General features: G+C 54.3%; 1 protein-coding gene across 3 annotated transcripts in view; it reads right to left on the bottom strand.

Moving 5' to 3' along the window:
- LOC122389640 (sodium/potassium/calcium exchanger Nckx30C-like) overlaps positions 1 to 15,629 on the bottom strand; it is a 70,174-nt gene extending 54,545 nt beyond the window's left edge. For 2 of the 3 annotated variants that reach the window (XM_043381845.1, XM_043381846.1), the window contains exons 1-2: positions 14,819 to 15,446; positions 12,182 to 12,232 (exon numbers count right to left, since the gene is read on the bottom strand). In XM_043381845.1, the coding sequence (XP_043237780.1) occupies positions 12,182 to 12,232; positions 14,819 to 15,328 (561 nt within the window). In that variant the 5' untranslated portion in view covers positions 15,329 to 15,446. Of the gene's footprint in view, positions 1 to 12,181; positions 12,233 to 14,818 lie in introns of all 3 variants that reach the window. The other variant, XM_043381844.1, reaches the window with a different exon arrangement.
- Between the last annotated feature and the right edge of the window lie 3,882 nt (positions 15,630 to 19,511).

Genomic DNA, 19,511 nt, shown 5'->3' with positions numbered 1-19,511 from the left:
TATCTTTCGTAGGTACTGGCAGGTCACGAGGCATGGGTCTGTATTCTGTAGTGTCTCACATGGCATACAAGATGTCTGTGGCCTCTAACAGGTCATACGAGCGGTCTTCAGCCCTCATAGCAGATTATCTACATGTAACCTCTGATAGGTCATTGGAAGTAGATTTGAAAACTCGTCACACGACAAATCTGAGGCGGGATCTAGCTCCCTCTCCCCATAGTTCAAAGGGATGAAGGAGGCCAGCCTCCCTGCTGGGAGGCCTGCGCCTTCCTCTGGTATACGACTGGTGTCTGTGCGTTCCTCCTGACAGTTTTATCAAGAATCGATACAAATATGTGCTCTCCTTCCGACCAGAGCACTGGCCGACTGATTTTGGGCAGGATAAGTACGCAAACGGCCCGCTCTATGTAGTATTGCAGTGGGCGCCTGGCTACCGGACACCAGTATCTCCCATCTGAGAGAAAGCGGTATGGTGCAGCAGGCGGGGTCTGCCAGCCCACGGCAGACCAAGTCTGGTCTGTGCTTTCAGATGTCTGCTAGGATGGTTTGCTCTGGGGCAAAATCGAGGACATTGGTGAACGAGAAGGGAAAGGGATGGAAGGCATCCGGGCTTCAGGCTCCTTTTCCCATCGTGAAACAGCGCTCACTTTCTGCACTCAGAAAACACTTTGAGAACATTTTTGAATAAGGGCTCATATGAGTGCCAAAACAGGGCTCAAATCTGTATGATTTTAAAATCGGGATCAGTTAGGCGCCCTTTTCGGGCTCAAAGTACATTAGCCCCGAAAGCGGCATCAGTTCGTCTTCCTTTTCGGGCTCAATTCGAGCTGCGTTTTAGGGCTCCATACGACATTCCGCCATTCCGTCTTTTGCTGTTTTCAGTGCCATGTGTTGGTGTACCTACCGCCGTGATTTCAAAATGAATGGTAAGTTATTAGTTATCAGTTATCGCTATCTTTTAGAAAAAATCAAGATGTTGATGCTCATGCCATTTTAATCCCTTATCAATTAAAATTGTGGTGGCATTTGTTCAGAAAAGGTCTGATCTACAATTGTGGCGCCGTTGATAAGAATACGCACGGGTTTGATTATTCGTTTTTCTTGTATTTGCGCCACATGAAAGCATCATATCTGGATTCAGGATGTCAAATAGTGTAAGAATGTGCAAAATTTTTGTCTGGTTCTTCGTGATGATGTGATTGAAGCAATACTTTCAAGGGTAGGTAGGTAAGGATTTTGTTACTTGTTCGTAATGGTTATCTTGATGCTCAACTAAAATTAATCCTAACTTTGCCTACTAACCTATTAAGTTAAACTTAGTACCAATACCTACCAACCTACAACCTATTTGGATCTTTCATATACTTATAACATGCTGCTGCTTCTGCTAACATGCTGCGGAATGCTGGTTGACATGATGGAATGCTGGTATGACAGTGTTCCATGTTTCAGAATTTTAGGTGAATAACCACACATGATGGGGAAAATATTTTCATCCTAAAAATATGACAAGTGGCTTTATTTCATCTTTGCTAAAAAAAATATGTCAAAAGTTTGATTCAACAGCCAGCTGCCAGGTTACGCATGACTTGACAGTTGATGCATCTACTCTACATCATTTCATTTCAGATCCTTTGAAGGTTCTGACAAAATCTGAGGTAAAAAATGGCATTATGCAGTTTTGCGGAAAGACTAAATCTATCTCATTTTGTCTTCAGATTTTTTTTTTATTGGGACACCCAATTGAAATCCAATTTTAGAACACTGTGAACACAATACCTTCAACTGCATGATTTTGCACAACTTCCATACAGGCATCCAGACTGGAAAAGGTTCAAGTCCATACTTATTCTGGTGCTTGAATATGGCAGTTCAAAGATGGAAGGCATATGATGCTACAAAATGAAAAAAGTAATTCAACTTACAAAAAATAGGTATTCATATCTATCCTAAACTAAACTAACCTAAACTTGCCTAACCTAATCCAACCCAACCCAACCACCCCAACCAGCCCAGCCCAGCCCAACCCAGCCCAGCCCAGCCCAGCCCAGCCCAACCCAATCCAAAACCTACAGTCTAAAACCTAGAGCTAAAACCTGCAGCCCAAACTGGAAAACATCCATATGGTACGCCGGACGCCCGTGAAGCCGTCATGCGCCGAAGTTCGGCGCAAGCTATTTTGCAATTTGCGCTGAAATTTCTGCATTATTTGCGCCGAAGGTTAGTGCCCTTTTGCGTCAAAATTAAGCCACTTATACAAAAAGCACGTTTACATCTGCTGGCCAAGGTTTTATAAACCAGACAGAACGCTCTGGGCCTTAACCACTCCTGACTCCCATGTTTGAGCGTCCAAATTAGTTATGTTTCCATGGAAGCTGAATACCACAATACGTGTAGCGCACTGTAGCATCGTGCCGTGAAATAAGGCTCGGGACGGAAGTTCCGGGGTCACAAAAATTGGTGTGGCGGTGTTGTCGCGGCTGGCGGGCGCCAGCAAGGGGTTTAAGTTTACGACACCACTCTTGTTTCAGGAGAGGTGTCAGCGATTCGAGACTACTTGGGCATGCGGGCAGCGGGGTCGGCGTGGCTGCCTGCGGCTGCGGCCACACATCTTGGCGTCCTGGAGGCGGAGATGCTGATGGTGGCATGAGTCATCACTGGCTGCCCGATTTCCATGCTCCAAGACTCGCCGTGAGGGCCGAGGCGGGCGTCGTGCCGATGGAGAGATGAGGAGGGATGCGCTGGCATCGCCCCTCCCGTCGGAGGACCCGCCGCGTCGTGGCGGAAGCCCCCCCCCCCCCCAACCGTGACTGAAGTCAGTGACCGGCTGGAGAGAGCGCGGGGGAGCGGTGTGGGACCACTGGAGTGGCGCTGCCCGCCGAGGCGCGCTTATCCACGAGACTGCCCCCGTAGACGCCAACAGACGGCGTCACGGTCCACCTGGACCTGCTGCCGATCGGGGCGTCCGCGACAGCGAGGAGGAGTGCTGCGGAGGCGTGCCTGGGAGCGCTCCCCCCAGCGTGCGACGTGGGCCTGGGTCGACGGGTCTGCGACCGGGGGAGTAATAGGAAGGCGGCGCTGGGGTCCTCACCCGTCACCGAGCACCCAGACAGTACAACATTGGTACTGCGGGAGGCGGCGGGGAGGATTTGCTCCATTTACCGATCTGAGATTGTAGTGACGAGCTGTGCCCGATCGCGTAGTGTACATATGTTGTGTTTGTTTGTTTATGTTTATTGTCATATGTTTGTATCGTGCATATATTATCTGTACCTAATGTGTCCGCCACTGCGCGTGTGGACCTCCAGGAACTGTGCGCCGTTCTACATGATAGCGCATGCGCACTATTCGTTACCACTTGGTACTGTTAGTACAATGGTCGCCCAATTGTGTGCAAATACATTCGACTTCTAACCGGAGCAGGACTTTGAAGAAGAGAGGCGAAGGAAGACGGAGAAGGCTGAAGGCTGACGACGGAGAGACACACGCACAACCGACCTTCAAGGTCGCACCGAGCTACGGTCGAGCGAGGTGGGCAACACGCCCTTAAAGACGCCTCTGATTGTAGCCACGCCGGTACCCCTGGTCGGACCCGGTATACTGACACGGACCTTGCCACTGGCTCTGGCTCAGGTTGTCTTAGCGGACACGCCTGCCAGTCCAGACGCTCTCCTAAGAGCGAGTGCTCGGCTACCGCCAGTCTGCCGGGCCCAACAGCGTTCTGCTGACACCCGCCGATACCGCTCGCCGCACCGCAAGTGCCGCAGCGATTCGGGCGCTCCAGGCGAGCGTAACGGGAGTCACACCAGTCCGCGCCGCCAGGCTCTGCCCGCTGTTGTATTCACGGACGGCCCTTCTTTAGATTGCTGACACAGATTCAGTAGATTGCACAGATCAGCTGGCCGTCCGTAGAATTACACTGGTGACCCCGACGTGATACTCCAACCCAGTCATGCCGGACGCCACGGAGTTGGACAACGCAGCACCGCGGGGCGCCCCTCCCGCGACGGTGTCCAACGGGCCTCCAGCTGAGACCGCTCAACGGCCGCTAGCTTCGTTCCGCCTGCCGCCATACACGCCAGAAGAGCCCGATCTATGGCTCCTACAGGTCGAATGCGCGTTCGACATCAGCGGCGTAAGCTCCGACGAGCTCCGGTACAAACTTCTAGTCGCCAACCTGCCAGCGACTATCGCCGTCCAGGTCAAGGACGTGATAAGGACATCAAGGTCATTCACCGCCCTGTGCGACGCGCTGAAGTCTCGCCTTGCGCAATCCCGGGCCGACAGGCTGCAGTCGCTACTCAGCCGACAGCAGCTCGGCGACCAAAAGCCGACGGCGCTCCTCCGTTCCATGAGGAACGAGCTGGCCGCCGCCGGGGACGCTCCCGTGGACACGGAGCTGTTCCGGACACTCTTCAAACATCGTCTGCCGCAGCCCGTCCGCGCTGCCCTGGCCCTACTGCCGGCCGACAGCGCACTGGACGCGCTGGCAGAAGCGGCAGACCGATACCTGGACGCCAGCGGACCGGACCCAAGGGTAGCGGTCGTCACCGCCCCGCCGCCGCAGCCTGCGGCACCGGCACCGGCCCAACCTTCAGCCGGACTAGAGGCCGTCGTAGCGACCTTAGTCGCCAAGATGGACAGCCTCCAGGCCAGCCACCGAGGCCTCGAGGCCAGCAACCGGCGCCTACAAGACGCGCTCCGACGGGATCGTGGCCGGAGCCAATCCCGCCGACGACGGGCGCCTAGCTCATCACGGCCGCCGACACCAGCGCGCTCTCCGACGCCGACGAACGAAGACGACCTCTGCTGGTACCATCAGCGGTTCGGCAGCAGGGCACGCCGCTGCGAATCGCCATGCAGTTGGGCGGAAAACTAGGCGGCCCCGCGCTCTTGGCGCAATGCGCGGGCGCACTTCCCACCGCCGCGCCGCTCCTCTTCGTGCGGGACACGAAGACCAATCATCAATTTCTGATTGACACCGGAGCGCAGGTCAGCGTGCTGCCACGCCGCTGCCTGCCCAAGAAGTCCACGCTGACCCCTGCTCCTGCCGGCCAGCAGCTCGTCGCGGCAAACGGCTCGCCAATCGCCGTCTACGGCACCTGTCTGCTGGACGTCACGTTAAGCCGCCATCACAGCCTGAAGCACCGATTTTTTGTCACCGATGTCACCACACCGATCCTGGGCACCGACTTCTTGGCCGCACACCAGCTCGTCGTCGACGTCGCCAGCCAACGCCTCCTGCGAGACGGCACCGTGTGCGCCAGCGCCCAGCGGTCACGACTGTGCTCCATCGGCGTGCGCCTCATCCACGAGCAGGCTGCTGCTCGCTATGCCGCCGTCCTCGCCCGCTACCCGGACGTAACATCGCCAGCGCCCGGCCCGGCACCAGTCAAGCACAGTGTGACACACCATATCGTCACCACCGGGCCGCCAGTGCACCAGCGGCCACGGCGACTGCGACCAGACCGGACACACATCGCCAAAACAGAATTCGACAAGATGCTACGGCAGGGCACCATCCGCCCGTCCAGCAGCAGCTGGGCCTCGCCTCTCCACATGGCGCCCAAGAAGTCTCCCGGCGAGTGGCGCCCCTGTGGGGACTACAGGGCGCTGAACGCCCGCACTCTGCCGGACCGGTACCCGCTTCCCTACCTGCGAGATTTCTCGGCCGACCTGCACGGGTGTGCCGTCTTCAGCACGATCGACCTGGTGAAGGCGTTTCACCAGATACCCGTGGAACCTGTCGACGTCGCCAAGACCGCCATAACTACACCGTTCGGCCTCTACGAATGCGTCCGGATGCCATTCGGCCTCAGGAACGCTGGACAGACCTTCCAGCGTTTCATGGATGAGGTCCTCCGCGGCATACCGGGCTGCTTCGTTTACCTCGACGACATCCTGCTTGCCAGCCCGACTGCCGAACACCACCTGCAGCTCCTGGACCACGTACTTCAGCGCCTCAACACCTACGGCGTCGTCGTCAACAGGCACAAGTGCGTCCTGGGTCAGCAGCAGGTGGTGTTCCTCGGCCACTCGGTGGACGCCGACGGCGTCCGCCCGCTGCCTGGACGAGTCGAAGCCATCAGGAACTTCCCAGAGCCGACCACGCAGTCCCAGCTGCGGAGGTTCCTGGGGATGGTTGCGTACTATCACCGCTTCGTCCACCGGGCCGCCGAACTCTTGCAGCCCCTGCACGCCCTGCTCACTAACAAGGGCAAGAACTCCAAAGCGCCCGTCGCGTGGACGGACGCGACACGCCAGCGCTTCCGACACATCAAGGACGCCCTGGCCGCGGCGACGCACCTCGCGCACCAGGTCCCGGACGCGCCGCTCGCCCTCTTCGTCGACGCCTCAGACTGCGGAGTGGGCGCCGTCCTCCAACAGCACGTAGCTGGCGAGTGGCAGCCGCTAAGCTTCTTCTCTAAGACGCTTCAACCTGCAGAGAAGAAGTACAGTACGTTCGGGCGCGAGCTGCTCGCCATCTACCTGGCCGTCCGACATTTCAAGCATTCTATCGAAGGCCGGTCGGCAATTGTCTTTACGGACCACCGCCCGCTGGTAACGGCCGTCGGCTCCTCTTCCGACCGCTACTCACCACGAGAGGTCCGCCACCTGGACTACATCGGCCAGTTCGTGTCGGACATCCGCCATGTGCCTGGCAAAGACAACGTGGTCGCCGACACGCTGTCGCGCACGGTCTCGATGGTGGCCCAGCCGCGCCCCCCGCTCGCCGACTTCACTGCCATCGCCAAGGCCCAGTCCGAAGACGGCTCGCTGGAAGAACTCGAGGCCTCGGACACCTCACTGCGCCTGCGCCACATCCCGGTCGGCGATGGACTCCGTCTGCTCTGCGACGAGTCCACCGGATCGCCTCGGCCGGTCCTCCCAGAGGCGCTGCGCCGGCCCTTCGCCAAGGCTCTGCACGACCTGTCGCACCCTGGCGTCGAGGCCACCGTCAAGATCGTCTCCAAGCGGTTCGTCTGGCCCGGTATGGATCGTGACGTGCGCCGCTGGACCCGAACCTGCCTCGCCTGCCAGCGCTGCAAGATCGGCCGGCACACCAAGTCCGACGTCGGCACCTTCCAGCCGCCTCAGCAACGCTTCGACCACGTCCATGTAGACCTCGTCGGTCCGATGCCTCCATCAAGAGGCCACTCGTACCTTCTGACGTGCGTCGACCGGTTCACTCGGTGGCCAGAAGCCATCCCGCTGCCAGACATTCGCACCACCACGGTGGCTCGAGCCTTCCTCGAGCACTGGATCGCCAGGTTCGGTGTTCCATCCATCATCACCACCGACCGCGGCGCTCAGTTCGAGTCTGCCCTCTGGTCGGAGCTTCAGCGGTTCCTCGGCTGCCAGCGGACTCGGACAACCAGCTACCACCCGGCCTGCAACGGCATGGTCGAGCGGTTCCACCGTCAGCTGAAGGCCAGCCTCCGTGCCCACCAAGCTGCCTCGTGGACAGACGTGCTGCCGCTGGTCATGCTGGGCATCCGCGCCACCATCAAGACCGACCTGCAGGCGTCCCCAGCTGAACTGGTATACGGCTCTCCACTGCGACTCCCAGCCGAGTTCTTCGACAGCAGCCGCACAGCAGACGCATCACCAGCCTCCTTCGTCAAGGACCTGCGACGCGCCATGGCTCAGCTTCGACCCACTCTGCCACGGACAACCAAGCGCGCCACGTACGTCCCGGAGGCGCTGAAGACGGCAAAGTACGTTTTCGTTCGGCGGGACGACCACCGTTACCCTCTGGACGCACCGTACGACGGCCCGTTCCCAGTCATCAACAGGACAGACAAGACCATCACCATCCAACGGCGACAGCGACGCGACGTCATCACCATCGACCGTTGCAAGCCCGCCTTCATGGACGAGGTGCCGGATCAACCTCAGGAGCAGCCACAGCGCGCACCTGACGTGCAGTCATCGGCCGCCCAGACAGGCGGCCCGGAGCTCCTGCTCTATGACGACACTCCGGCGGCCGCACGTCCTGCACCGCCAGCAGCGCCAACACCACGCCCGGCGCCAACGGAAGCACCAACAACACGACCGACAACACCGCGACCAGCAGCGCCATCGCGGCCAGCATCGACCACGGACATCACCACGGCAGCACAGCCCAGATCGATTCTCCGCACTCGCTCTGGACGCGAGTCACGACCACCGGATCGATTTCGACACGTCACCTTCATCGGCGACGCGTCTAGGGAGGGGGCAGTGTAGTGACGAGCTGTGCCCGATCGCGTAGTGTACATATGTTGTGTTTGTTTGTTTATGTTTATTGTCATATGTTTGTATCGTGCATATATTATCTGTACCTAATGTGTCCGCCACTGCGCGTGTGGACCTCCAGGAACTGTGCGCCGTTCTACATGATAGCGCATGCGCACTATTCGTTACCACTTGGTACTGTTAGTACAATGGTCGCCCAATTGTGTGCAAATACATTCGACTTCTAACCGGAGCAGGACTTTGAAGAAGAGAGGCGAAGGAAGACGGAGAAGGCTGAAGGCTGACGACGGAGAGACACACGCACAACCGACCTTCAAGGTCGCACCGAGCTACGGTCGAGCGAGGTGGGCAACACGCCCTTAAAGACGCCTCTGATTGTAGCCACGCCGGTACCCCTGGTCGGACCCGGTATACTGACACGGACCTTGCCACTGGCTCTGGCTCAGGTTGTCTTAGCGGACACGCCTGCCAGTCCAGACGCTCTCCTAAGAGCGAGTGCTCGGCTACCGCCAGTCTGCCGGGCCCAACAGCGTTCTGCTGACACCCGCCGATACCGCTCGCCGCACCGCAAGTGCCGCAGCGATTCGGGCGCTCCAGGCGAGCGTAACGGGAGTCACACCAGTCCGCGCCGCCAGGCTCTGCCCGCTGTTGTATTCACGGACGGCCCTTCTTTAGATTGCTGACACAGATTCAGTAGATTGCACAGATCAGCTGGCCGTCCGTAGAATTACAAGATGGTGGCGCTCAAGACGGCAAAGCAACATCTCCTGAAGCACCCGTCCTTCGAGGAAGACCCCATAATCATTTGCTCCGACTCGCAGGCGTCGCTGGCGACGCCACGAGGTGGACAAGTGGCCCAGACACCCCCCCCCCTCATCCCCTAGGTGCCGCCATCTGGGAGTATATGATGGCCCTAGTGGCTGTAGGGGGCCGAAGAATCCACCATAGAAGGAGGGCGGCGATAGCCCGATTAAGCTGGGCGTCCAGTGGAGCCTCGGCTCTATCATGGGCATTGGGCAAGGACTCTGCGAGCACCCCCGTCTCCTCCATCTTCGACGGCACTCCAGTCAGAAAGCTGTCCCCACCCGAGTTTCCCAGCAGCATGGGCCACATGAAATCGAACAGCGCCGAGCCGCTCGACGCTGAGGACCAGGCGAGAGTAACAGTGAAAAGGTGAAACGCTCGAAACGGCGCGCGCCGCCGGCCGAGGGCGCCGAGCCGGCCCAGGCCGGCTGCGGGTCAAACAGAAGCCGTCTCCGCGGCGGCCGCCCAGTGACAGCGACTCGGACTGACGTCGAGGCACCGCTGCCGCCTCCGCCGACCAACCCGCCGCCCAGCAAGGGCAGTTTGAAGGCGGCTGCGCCGGTGAAGGTGGCGCGGCCTGGCAGGGGCCGCGGCCGGCCCACTCCCAGCTACCCGTCCCGCGAGGTGCTCAGTACCACCGACTCGTCCGATTCTGAGGCAGCGCCGTCGGCGGGCCGCCGCCAGCAGTGACGACGACCGGCTGGCGGCGTTCGCGCGGGACTTGTCCGACTCCTGGTACTCGGACTTGCCGCCCAAACTGGACGCCGGCGGCGTGAGCACCAGCAACGCCAATAAAAAGTCCACCTTCATCCGGCTATTCTCGCACCGTGTCAAAAGGACTACGCCGCGCGGCCGGCCGGCCAACTCGAATGAGCGCAGCGAAGGGCACACGTCCCCGACGGCGGCACTGGCGCCTCCCGCCGCGCCGCTGCCGGCGTTGCTGGCAACGCCGATCCAGGCCCATCGATTTCTACTGTTTTGTTGCCTACGTGCCGCTGCCGCCGCTCAGCCAGCACAATGGCGTGCCGGTGTTGCGCTGTCGGATCGAAAAGCGGCTCGTGCAGCGGACGGACGGGTGCGGCCCGCGCGATGAGCCGCCGCCGCACACCGAGCTGCGCCGCGCGGACGTGAAGGTGGAGCTGGCAGCGGCCTGCTCAGTCCCCTCAACGGCGTCGACCGGCTCTCCGGCGATTTGCGGTCAGAAACGCCGCCGCTTCTGGGACCAAGGTGTCAGAGCGCGGCGCTGCCCGTGAGACGTTAAGTTAGCACAGGCAATGTCGTCTGCACTCCGTGCAGTTCATGTTGAATACACAACCATGTTGCGAAGTAATAGGAGCCGGGTTTTTCAGTTCATAGAACTTTTTCCCTGGCTATTACACCCCACAACCGAACACTGACACCTTGCACAAGTATGACTGTGTGTATGAATGTTAATAAATACATGAACCAATGTTGTGTTTTCGGTTCCAGTACCTTCTTTGGGCACCTCGGCAACAAGTAAGTAATCCGTTAGCTTTGCCACACCTAAGATAGGCTCCCACGTTGTTATTTGCTACCGGGTTAACATAAACCGGTTTAACGTAACTTTTGCATCCCGGCCAAAATTGCCGGGTTAACTGTCCCACCGCTCGAGACTGGCGCTAGGCTGGCCGAGCAAAAAAAAAAAGTTTGTCCGCGGCTTCGTCTTATTCGCAGCTGCTGGACACGGGGGAGGGGGGAGGAGGGGCTGCATCGGACGAAAAGCGGGCTCTGGTATTAACTGGATTTTTTTGCCAGCTGGCGCCGTATGGTGGCGCTAGCAGAGCTTCTTACATATCAATGCTAGATATAAAAGAATAAATATTTACCAATCAATTTTTCATTTAAAGCCATTTGAAATATTTATGTCCATCCTACTACCGCGCTTAGGTATATCTAAAATTAAATACCTTTCGTGCGTCGCCAGCTGGCCAGCCAGCTGACGCAATCCAGCTTTTACCAAAGCCCCGAAAAGCGATGACGTGAGCCCTAATATTGGCTTCACCACACAATTTGAGCCCTCAAACTGGAATCAGGTGAGCTCGAAAATGGGGATCAGGCTGAAAACTGGTATCATAGTGAGACTAGTTTTAGAGCTTGACACCGATAATGGGTACTGACTGAGCTCTGTTTCTGCGATCAATGATACCGATTTAAGGGATCGTATGAGCCCATGTGGCGTTGCTCAGAAAGTATTCTCAAAATGTGCTGTCTGTTTTGAATATGGTACATTAGCCCGAAAACTGGTCTCTGAGCCCGAAAATCGGGACACTGTTTTCTCAGTGTGTGCATGTTTTGCTTCATAGATACCCACAGATACAAAAACTGTATCCTCCTGAAGCTGCAGAGGATTATTTGTGCATTCTGATCAGAGGCTTGTCCCGACCAGAGCGCCGCACACGGCTAAAGGTAATGTGGCCTTCTCAGCGTATTGCAAGCATTTGTTGTCCAAATCACATGAAACATATTGGAAGCACATCGCATAATACAGTTGCTAAAAACTGCCATTTGTTTGTGTGTTATTAGAAATATAGCATTAATGGGCTGCAATTTAAGAAAGCATTATACAATAACACTTTACATATTATATTGTGCTTGTTGAAAAGTGACAACTGCCAGTAAACTGTGTGACCAATAGCTTCAGTGGAATGGTGAATACCGGCCATGAAGGTGCGAATGCAGCAGAGGGAATGACAGAATGGCTTTGGCGGGCGGCAGAACGAGCATGCATTGGAACAGAGACTGCACGACGTGGCTTACCGACACAGGATGGTGAGGGTGCGTAATGCGTCTGATGCAGGGTGTCGGCTAAGAGTTGTGTCGACAGTTTCCGACTGAGCCGGCCTCCGTCCCGGGGAGAGAAGACTGCGAGCCCTGTGAGCTGGGGTCCTTTCGGCTGAACAGCTTATGGACCGGTAACAGTCCCGTCGGCTTGACAACGGGAACTGGGAATAGTCCCTTCGGCTGCGAGACCGAGTTCCACGGTTCCGGGACAATTAGCGCTGGTCATATTGTTTTCAGGCGGCCGCAGCTCATCTTGCAGGCTCGACAGGTAGTCTCTCTCTCTCTCCCGGGAGCGGGGCCGGCTCAGTCACCAGGCACGGTCACACGAGCAGCTTACGTCCGAGGGGAACGACGGCCGCTGCCGGCTCGGTGTGAACAGGCGCTTCTCCTGGAGACGAGAACCAAACGAGGCATCGGCTACGGGAGCGACACACGGCACCAGACGCGGCGCGCCCAGGGAAGTCACCGGCTAACTACTCGACCCGTGAACGGCACAAGACAGAAACGCTGCACGGTTCCAGCCGCAGCGGCGGCACCCAACACGGATACAAACACAAACACTATACAAACACACAGGCGTACAGACTAACGTCAAAAATGGTTGCCGGCGTCTGAAAAATGTCAACGGCCACGTTCTATCTGCGGCCCGGCCCGCATGCAAAGGCAGAAGCGCTCGCGCCCGGTCCCTGCGGCCGAGTAAAGGGTCGACTGGAGCCCATGAGATCCGACAAGTCCAAAAATAGCCTACGAAGTGTGTGTGGTCCCGGGGACCAGTTCGTTTTTAAAGATACATTGTTTTCACTTTGTTTATCAATTGGAATATTCACACAACACATTCTAAATGTAACTACTAACAAACGACTCTCGCCAATGATACCATGTTGATAAATATCAAAATGCTAAGGTCTTGAGATTAGCCCCTTATAATAAAAATAGCCAAATTGAGTGGATTCTGTAAAGTGAAGTTTAGTTTGTCCTAGGTTTGAAGTCACAAACCTGTAGCAAGTAAACTTCACCATACGGCGGACAGGCGATGACCCCACGACCCGTCTGTTTGATGCGGGGATCGACTCATGTAAGGATAGCATTTACGCACCAGCATGAGTTACCCACTTGACACGAACTGTTAACACTACATCAATGAAAGTCACCCCCCCCCCCCATGTGCGGGCTAGGGATGATTTCTAATCAATGCTATACATATTGATATTTCATCATCAAAAACCTCCAGAACAGCCACGAAATAAAGGTTTAAAGACTTATTCGACAGTGCTGCAAAACATGTTTTAAATCTCATACACCAAAAAGCAAAATATTTGTGTCAATGCTGAATTGTAAACCATATATTAGAGCGGTAGATGTTTTGAATCATCTAAACCCAAGGCCGAAGTTGCCACCGGTTAGGAGGAGAAAGAAGTTACGCGATCTCACACAATCGTTATACCTATTTTACTCTCCATAAAAAGAAATTAGAGAGGCTGTTTGTATCACACTCATACGAGGAAAGCAAGAAGTGCAACTTAACCCGCGCGGGGCTGGGGGGGTAAATTTTACCCCCCCTCGCGAATTTTTGCGATATCTCAAAAACGGCGGCGCGCAGCGCCGCCAAACTTTCAGTACCTTTTCCTACATCAATTTGACACGTTCCCTGAAAATTTGAGCGAAATCCGTCGGAAAATTTTTGAGAAATTGACGTTTTAGTGACGTCATGTTCGCCATTTTCGCCTCAAAAACGGCAAAAGTTCAAACGCCGCTAACATCTTCATTTTTAAAGGAATCAAGACGTAACAAAAAAGGTTATACGTAATTTTACTTTGTCTATCAAATGGCTATCTCGGTTTTTTGAAAATTTTGGATTTTGGCCTAAATTTTTTTTTCTCAAAAAACTGATTTTTTTGGGAAAATCATTATAAAATCCAAAATTTTGAGTCTATCAAAAAAACCGGAATATATGTCAGAGAAGTGGTCTATGTGCACCTACACACCAAATTTTAGAAGAATCGGTTCAAAAATGTGGGAGTTATTCAAAATTTTATGACGTCACGACACACAATTTTTTTGAAAAATGACTTTTTTGGAAGTTCTAGACCTCGTACGGAAACAAAAATAGCACCATTCGATTCGCCGTGAAAAACTGCATCAGATAGACACCTTTTTAGGCCTTGACAACCAACTTCAAAATTTGACCTCACTTGACCTGACCTTGACCTGACCTCGACCTGAAATTCATCCAGAGGTGGTCCATATCACTTATTGAGTGTGCCTATTGAATTCTATGAGTAAAATGACCCATAAAACATGTGTCGCACATGCCCTTTTCTATATTTTGTTTTTTGGTGACCTGACCTGACCTGACCTGACCTTGAACTTGACCTCTGAATGATATTGTATGCAACGAATATTGTCTTGGTAGCCTAAGAACACGTTTTGGGCGATCAGTCTCAGTCCATGACTCCATTCTTCGGCAACTACGGTGCAAGGCCGATACTGTAGAAACTTGCAATTTGTACCCTTGACCTGACCTTGACCTTGACCTCAAACTTCAAATTAAGTACATGTTTTTAGTAGTTCGTGATGAGAGCTTTCGATTGGCGTTTGAATTTTCCAAATCGGACCATTAGTTCGGGAGATAACAGGGGGGGGGGGGTAAAATTTACCCCCCCCCCCCAGCCCCGCGCGTTCGGCTGGAGACCCCAGCCCCGCGCGGGTTAATGGTTTGGATTATTCTTTTTTCAAAGTCAGGCCAATGAGACATCAAAATTCAAATCTGCATCTCATAAGCCAGGCCCGAAAGTGGTCCTTAAAAAAGTGGGATACAAATTCAAAATATAGGACGAGTGCTGACCCAGAAAAAAACACAAAACCGTCATTCCACAAAACTCAGCCATAGTATAAATATTCAATGCTCGGGTGTAAAGAGATGCACATGGTCCGAGAGCGCTGTGTTATCCGCACTGTCAGAGGCAGGACTTACGTTGGCGACCAGGTGGTCGGTGCTGCGGACCCGGCTGACTCGCTTGCCGACCAGGTGGGTCTTCACCAGGCGCTCGATGTGCGCGTTGTACTTCATGAAGATGCAGTAGACGATGTACCACATGAACAGAATCAGCGCCTCCACCCAGTTGACCTGGGCGTCCAGCAGGAACCCCATGAGCATCACCAGCGCCACGCCGTAGAAGGAGACGTCGCGGAAGAGCGGCCACCACGTGAGCTCCAGCACCGTCCGGCTGAAGATGACGCACATCGCGATCACAAACAGGATGTTGAACACGGCAGAGCCCACGATGGTGCCGATGCCGACGTCGTTCTTGGCGATGAACACGCCGATGACGCTGGTGAACAGCTCGGGCGCCGATCCTCCGGCGGCCATAAAGGTGGCGCCGGCTACATCGTTGCTGATGTTGAGCTTCTCCGTGATGACGTCCAGCGAGGGCACGAAGAACTCGTCGCAGACGATGGCCAGCGCCACGAACATGTAGATCATGCCGAGCACGTGCAGGATGATGGCGCCCGTGCGACGCTGCTCCTTGGTGAACAGGTCGTTCGGGAAGAGGTTGTCCTCCTCCTCGTCTGCGCCGGGCGCCGGCGACGTGTCCGGCTCCTGCTCCTGCTGCAGCAGGTGGCGGCCATGCCGAACGGCCAGCGGCGGCGGCGGCGGCGCGCCGTTCAGCGCCAGCAGCACCAGCAGGGCGCCGAGCAGCGCCAGCGGCCCCAGCGCGCCCAGCCGCCGGCGGCGGCCCGGCCCCGTGACGGCGGCGGCGGCCAGCAGCGCCATGACGCCGGCACCGACTGAGCGCCGCCGCCGCCGCCGCCGCCGCCGACGGCCCGACCATCGATCCCCGGGCGCGCGCCGCGCACCGTCGCCACCGACGGTGCCTGGCGGTGGCGGCCGTCGGCGCCGACGGCTCCCACACGCCGCGGCGCCGCCCGTGCCGGCCGGCTGCCCGCCCGAGTGACGAGCGACAGATTAACGGCGCCGTCATCGCCGACCGAACAGATAGCCCGGCGTCCCTCCCAGGCCGCCCGTCCGCCGACCCCCCGTGATCCATTCTCTGCGACAGGTCAATATGAGGACCTCTAGATCAGCCGACCAAGCTCCGCAGTCACGAATATCATAATTAACCCGCGAGTTGCTGGGGGGGGGGGCGTTAAACGCCCCCACTTTTTTCGCTGGGCCATAGCATAAAAACGGCGCGCCGCAGGCGCGCCAAATTTTGGGTACCTGTAGGGAATTGATTCAAGTTTATTGTGACAAAGTTTCAAAAAAATCGGTCGGAAAATTTGTGAGATATCGAGGTTTTCGTGACGTCATGATTTCTGAGTTTTCGACCAAAAACGGCATATGTTCAAAAAAATCATATAAAATCACAGAATAGACATACAGACATGCCGTAAACGCCATTAGACTGCCAATACCATGATCAATCAAATGGCTATCTTCGATTATTGATTATCGTTCCGCATTTTCCAAAATCTGGAACTGAATCTTGGCAATTTTTCGTGACTACCTCACGACCATGATACATGAATTTCTTAAATTGAACTTTTTGAGTCAAACACGTACACATATGATAAAATGAATGTCACCATCGTGTTCTACGCCCCAAATTACCTATAATACCTGTGTCACAGGCTGCGAATATCAGTTTTGATTTTCGGGCATATGTGCCTACCCGGTTGACCTGACCTTGACCCTGACCTATGCTTGACTGACCCTTATATGGAGCTGACACTCTTGTAGGCCTTATAAGATGGATTGTGCACCGTTTTGACAGAGTTTATGGCGAGAGGCGCCCATTGTGAAGTCCTGAAGTCCATGCTACTGAAAGCCCGATTTCAGGTGTTTGACCTGACCTTGACCCGACCTATGACCTCAAAATTCAACTTTAAAGTACTCATCTGAAGCGTCTCGTCGCGCTCTTTCGTTTGCCGCCTCGTGCGTTTCGCTGCGCCTTTTGGTTCTCGAGTTATCGGCTGGGGGCGTTTAACGCCCCCCCCCCAGCAAACGGTGGGTGGCGAAATACCCCAGCAACTGCCGGGTTAATGATATGCATAGCAGACATCGTACGAGGTAGTATGGTTATTAGGGCCTTGTAATGAAGTACGGATTATCGTTTGCAGAAATTATTAGATGGGAGCTGGTTTAACCCGCGCACCGACGGGGGTCTGCGCCAACTTAGTACCGACGGGGGGGGGGGGGGGGGCGGATGACCGCCCCCCCCTGAGATCTCGAGAACGAAGCAAGGTAGCGACAAGCGGTAAACGGCATCGGAGACGCACGGACAAGGTCTACAATTTTTACTAAGGTCATTTTCAGGTCAGGTCAAAGATGACGTCACAGGGGTCGAAAAAGTCAAAATGGCGGCGCTAGATATGGAGAGGGTTTTTCTCGAATAACTTTCGAAGTAGTCAAGATAGGAACAAACTAAGGGCATCATCGTGATCCTCTCGTCAATCCGCATCGAATGATATATATGTTGACCTCGAAAGGTCAAGGTCAAAGGTTGACCTCAGGTCACGTGACCTCGAGGTCATCATGTATATCATTCGATGCGTCTTGACGAGCTGAACACAATGAGACCATCCGCGCGGCTGTATCTTGTTCCTGTAAGGAGTTATTGGCAAAAAACCTTTGGTGACCTTTGATGACGTCACATGACCTTACAGCTGCCCAACAGCAAAACAGACCTCAAGGTAGTGAAGGTTGATCGTATGTGAAGTCATGTATGGTATATGGGGCCATTCCGACCCGTTTTAGTGGTAAAAACAGGGAGTTGATTTTTCCCCCATTGACTTATAATGGGGAGGTCGCGAAATTGACCTGACCTTAGGTCACCGACATCAAAATTCCGAGATATACAAATTGTAGCTACTAATGACCTAATAACATCCTGCGACTTTCAAAGGCCTCCGACATCTACTGTAGCTCTGGCACGGTGACAAAGTTGCAAAAAAGTGACTTGAGGTTTGGTCATTCAAAGTGACCTAGTGACCTGACCTTAAAAGTTAGGAGGTTCAAACTTGCACACCATGTGTAAAATTGATGAGAGAATAGTCATACCAAATTTCGCGGCGCTACGCGCCGCGGTTTTCCCGCTATACGCGAAAAACCTCAGGGGGGGGGGGGCGGATATCCGCCCCCCCGTCGGTGCGCGGGTTAATAGGTGTCTAAATGTTTGTACTTAACATTTGTAATCTAAATCTAGATATGCATTATGATTCATTCGTGTTCGTTATAAAGACCTAGAGAGCAGTTGCATTTCAGAGCACGCTACCAAGAAGCACAAATTAGGTCAAATTTTGAAACAAAAATAAGAACGTTCAATGCAGCAATGACCTTCAAGGAGTATCCAGGCGGTCTCGGACGCTACGGGAAAGGGACATGCCCAAAAAAGTTTCTCCCAATACTAAAAACTCCCCAGATTTCGATTTTGTATGCACTGCCGTGCAGTTCAAACACAAAATTTTCTGCATTAAAAATGTATGGTTCTTTTTCTTTTCTAGGAAAACGACAAAATTTCATCAATTTCGGGTGCTGTAGGCCACAGGGGGAACATTTGCCCCAAGTGCCCCACTTGGAAGTACCAATGAGTGAATAATCTTCAATAAATCAGTAAACTACATAGCTTCCAAACATAGACAAAACATGTAAAGAAGGCGAGACCCCTGTGAAACAATAGCCCCGAGTCATCCATTCATTCATTTATTTATGGTCTTTTTTGCTGACTTGCCGTCTTTTCTTTAAACAAATGTTGTAACTACCTGCCATTTCTGATGCGTTAAGTACCGTTTAAGTTGCATAAACGAAAGCGCTGCCGCTTTCGTTTATGCAACAAAAGAAGACTGCAGTGCTAACGATACATGGATTACAGCTCCATCCTAAACAAAGCACTCGTGGCTTGCTTCTGCACGTGTGATGCTGAAAAACCCTGACCTGTCCCACGATTGAAGGAGCATGATATTTCGACGAGTCAGGGGTATTATTTGTGCTTTATTTGTATTTTTAGGCGTTTGGTCTGTGACTTATCTAGCCCCTCAAATCATCCCAAATCAAAGGGCAAAATTTCACATTGCACCTGTGACCTGTGTCATCCATTATCCACCTGTTAACAACATGGCAGCTTTCAACGCAGCAACCGTCGCGTCTCGAAAAGTCCAGTAAATCGCTCCCCGATTATGTATGCCAGCGACGCGCTGCTGTGAAAAATAATATCAGCCAGCCACACGCTTTTCTATCTATATGAGAAGCCAGCTAAACTGATTTGATTTAACCCGGCACCGCCTGGGCTATTTCCGTACCCACGACAGCCTGGGGGGGGGGGGGTCGGATCCGACCCCCCCCTGTTATCTCGAGAACCAATGGTCGTATAAAGCCCCGCGAGGCGGCGTTCGAAAGGTCTCTACGAGACCTTCCCAAAGCACTCTTAAGATTTTAAGAGTGAGGTCAATTTTCGGGTCAAGGTCAGGTCAAAGGTCAAATTCAGGGGTTTTGCATGAATCGGCTTACGGACAGCGGAATCGATAGCTGCTGCTCGAAACTCACCAAAAATGATCTCAAAGACCTAGTGAAGGTACCATGTGCGTATAGGGGTCATACTAAGCACGGGTCAAGGTCAGGTCAGGTCACGAAAGGTCACGGTTTTCACTTTCTGCTACATGAGCGTGCG

The sequence above is a fragment of the Amphibalanus amphitrite genome, unplaced genomic scaffold, assembly GCF_019059575.1.
Source record: "Amphibalanus amphitrite isolate SeventyFive unplaced genomic scaffold, NRLGWU_Aamphi_draft 000366F_arrow, whole genome shotgun sequence".
NCBI lineage: Eukaryota > Metazoa > Arthropoda > Thecostraca > Balanomorpha > Balanidae > Amphibalanus > Amphibalanus amphitrite.
Note: the sequence above shows the minus strand (reverse complement) of the source record. Positions and strands in the feature narration are given on the sequence as shown.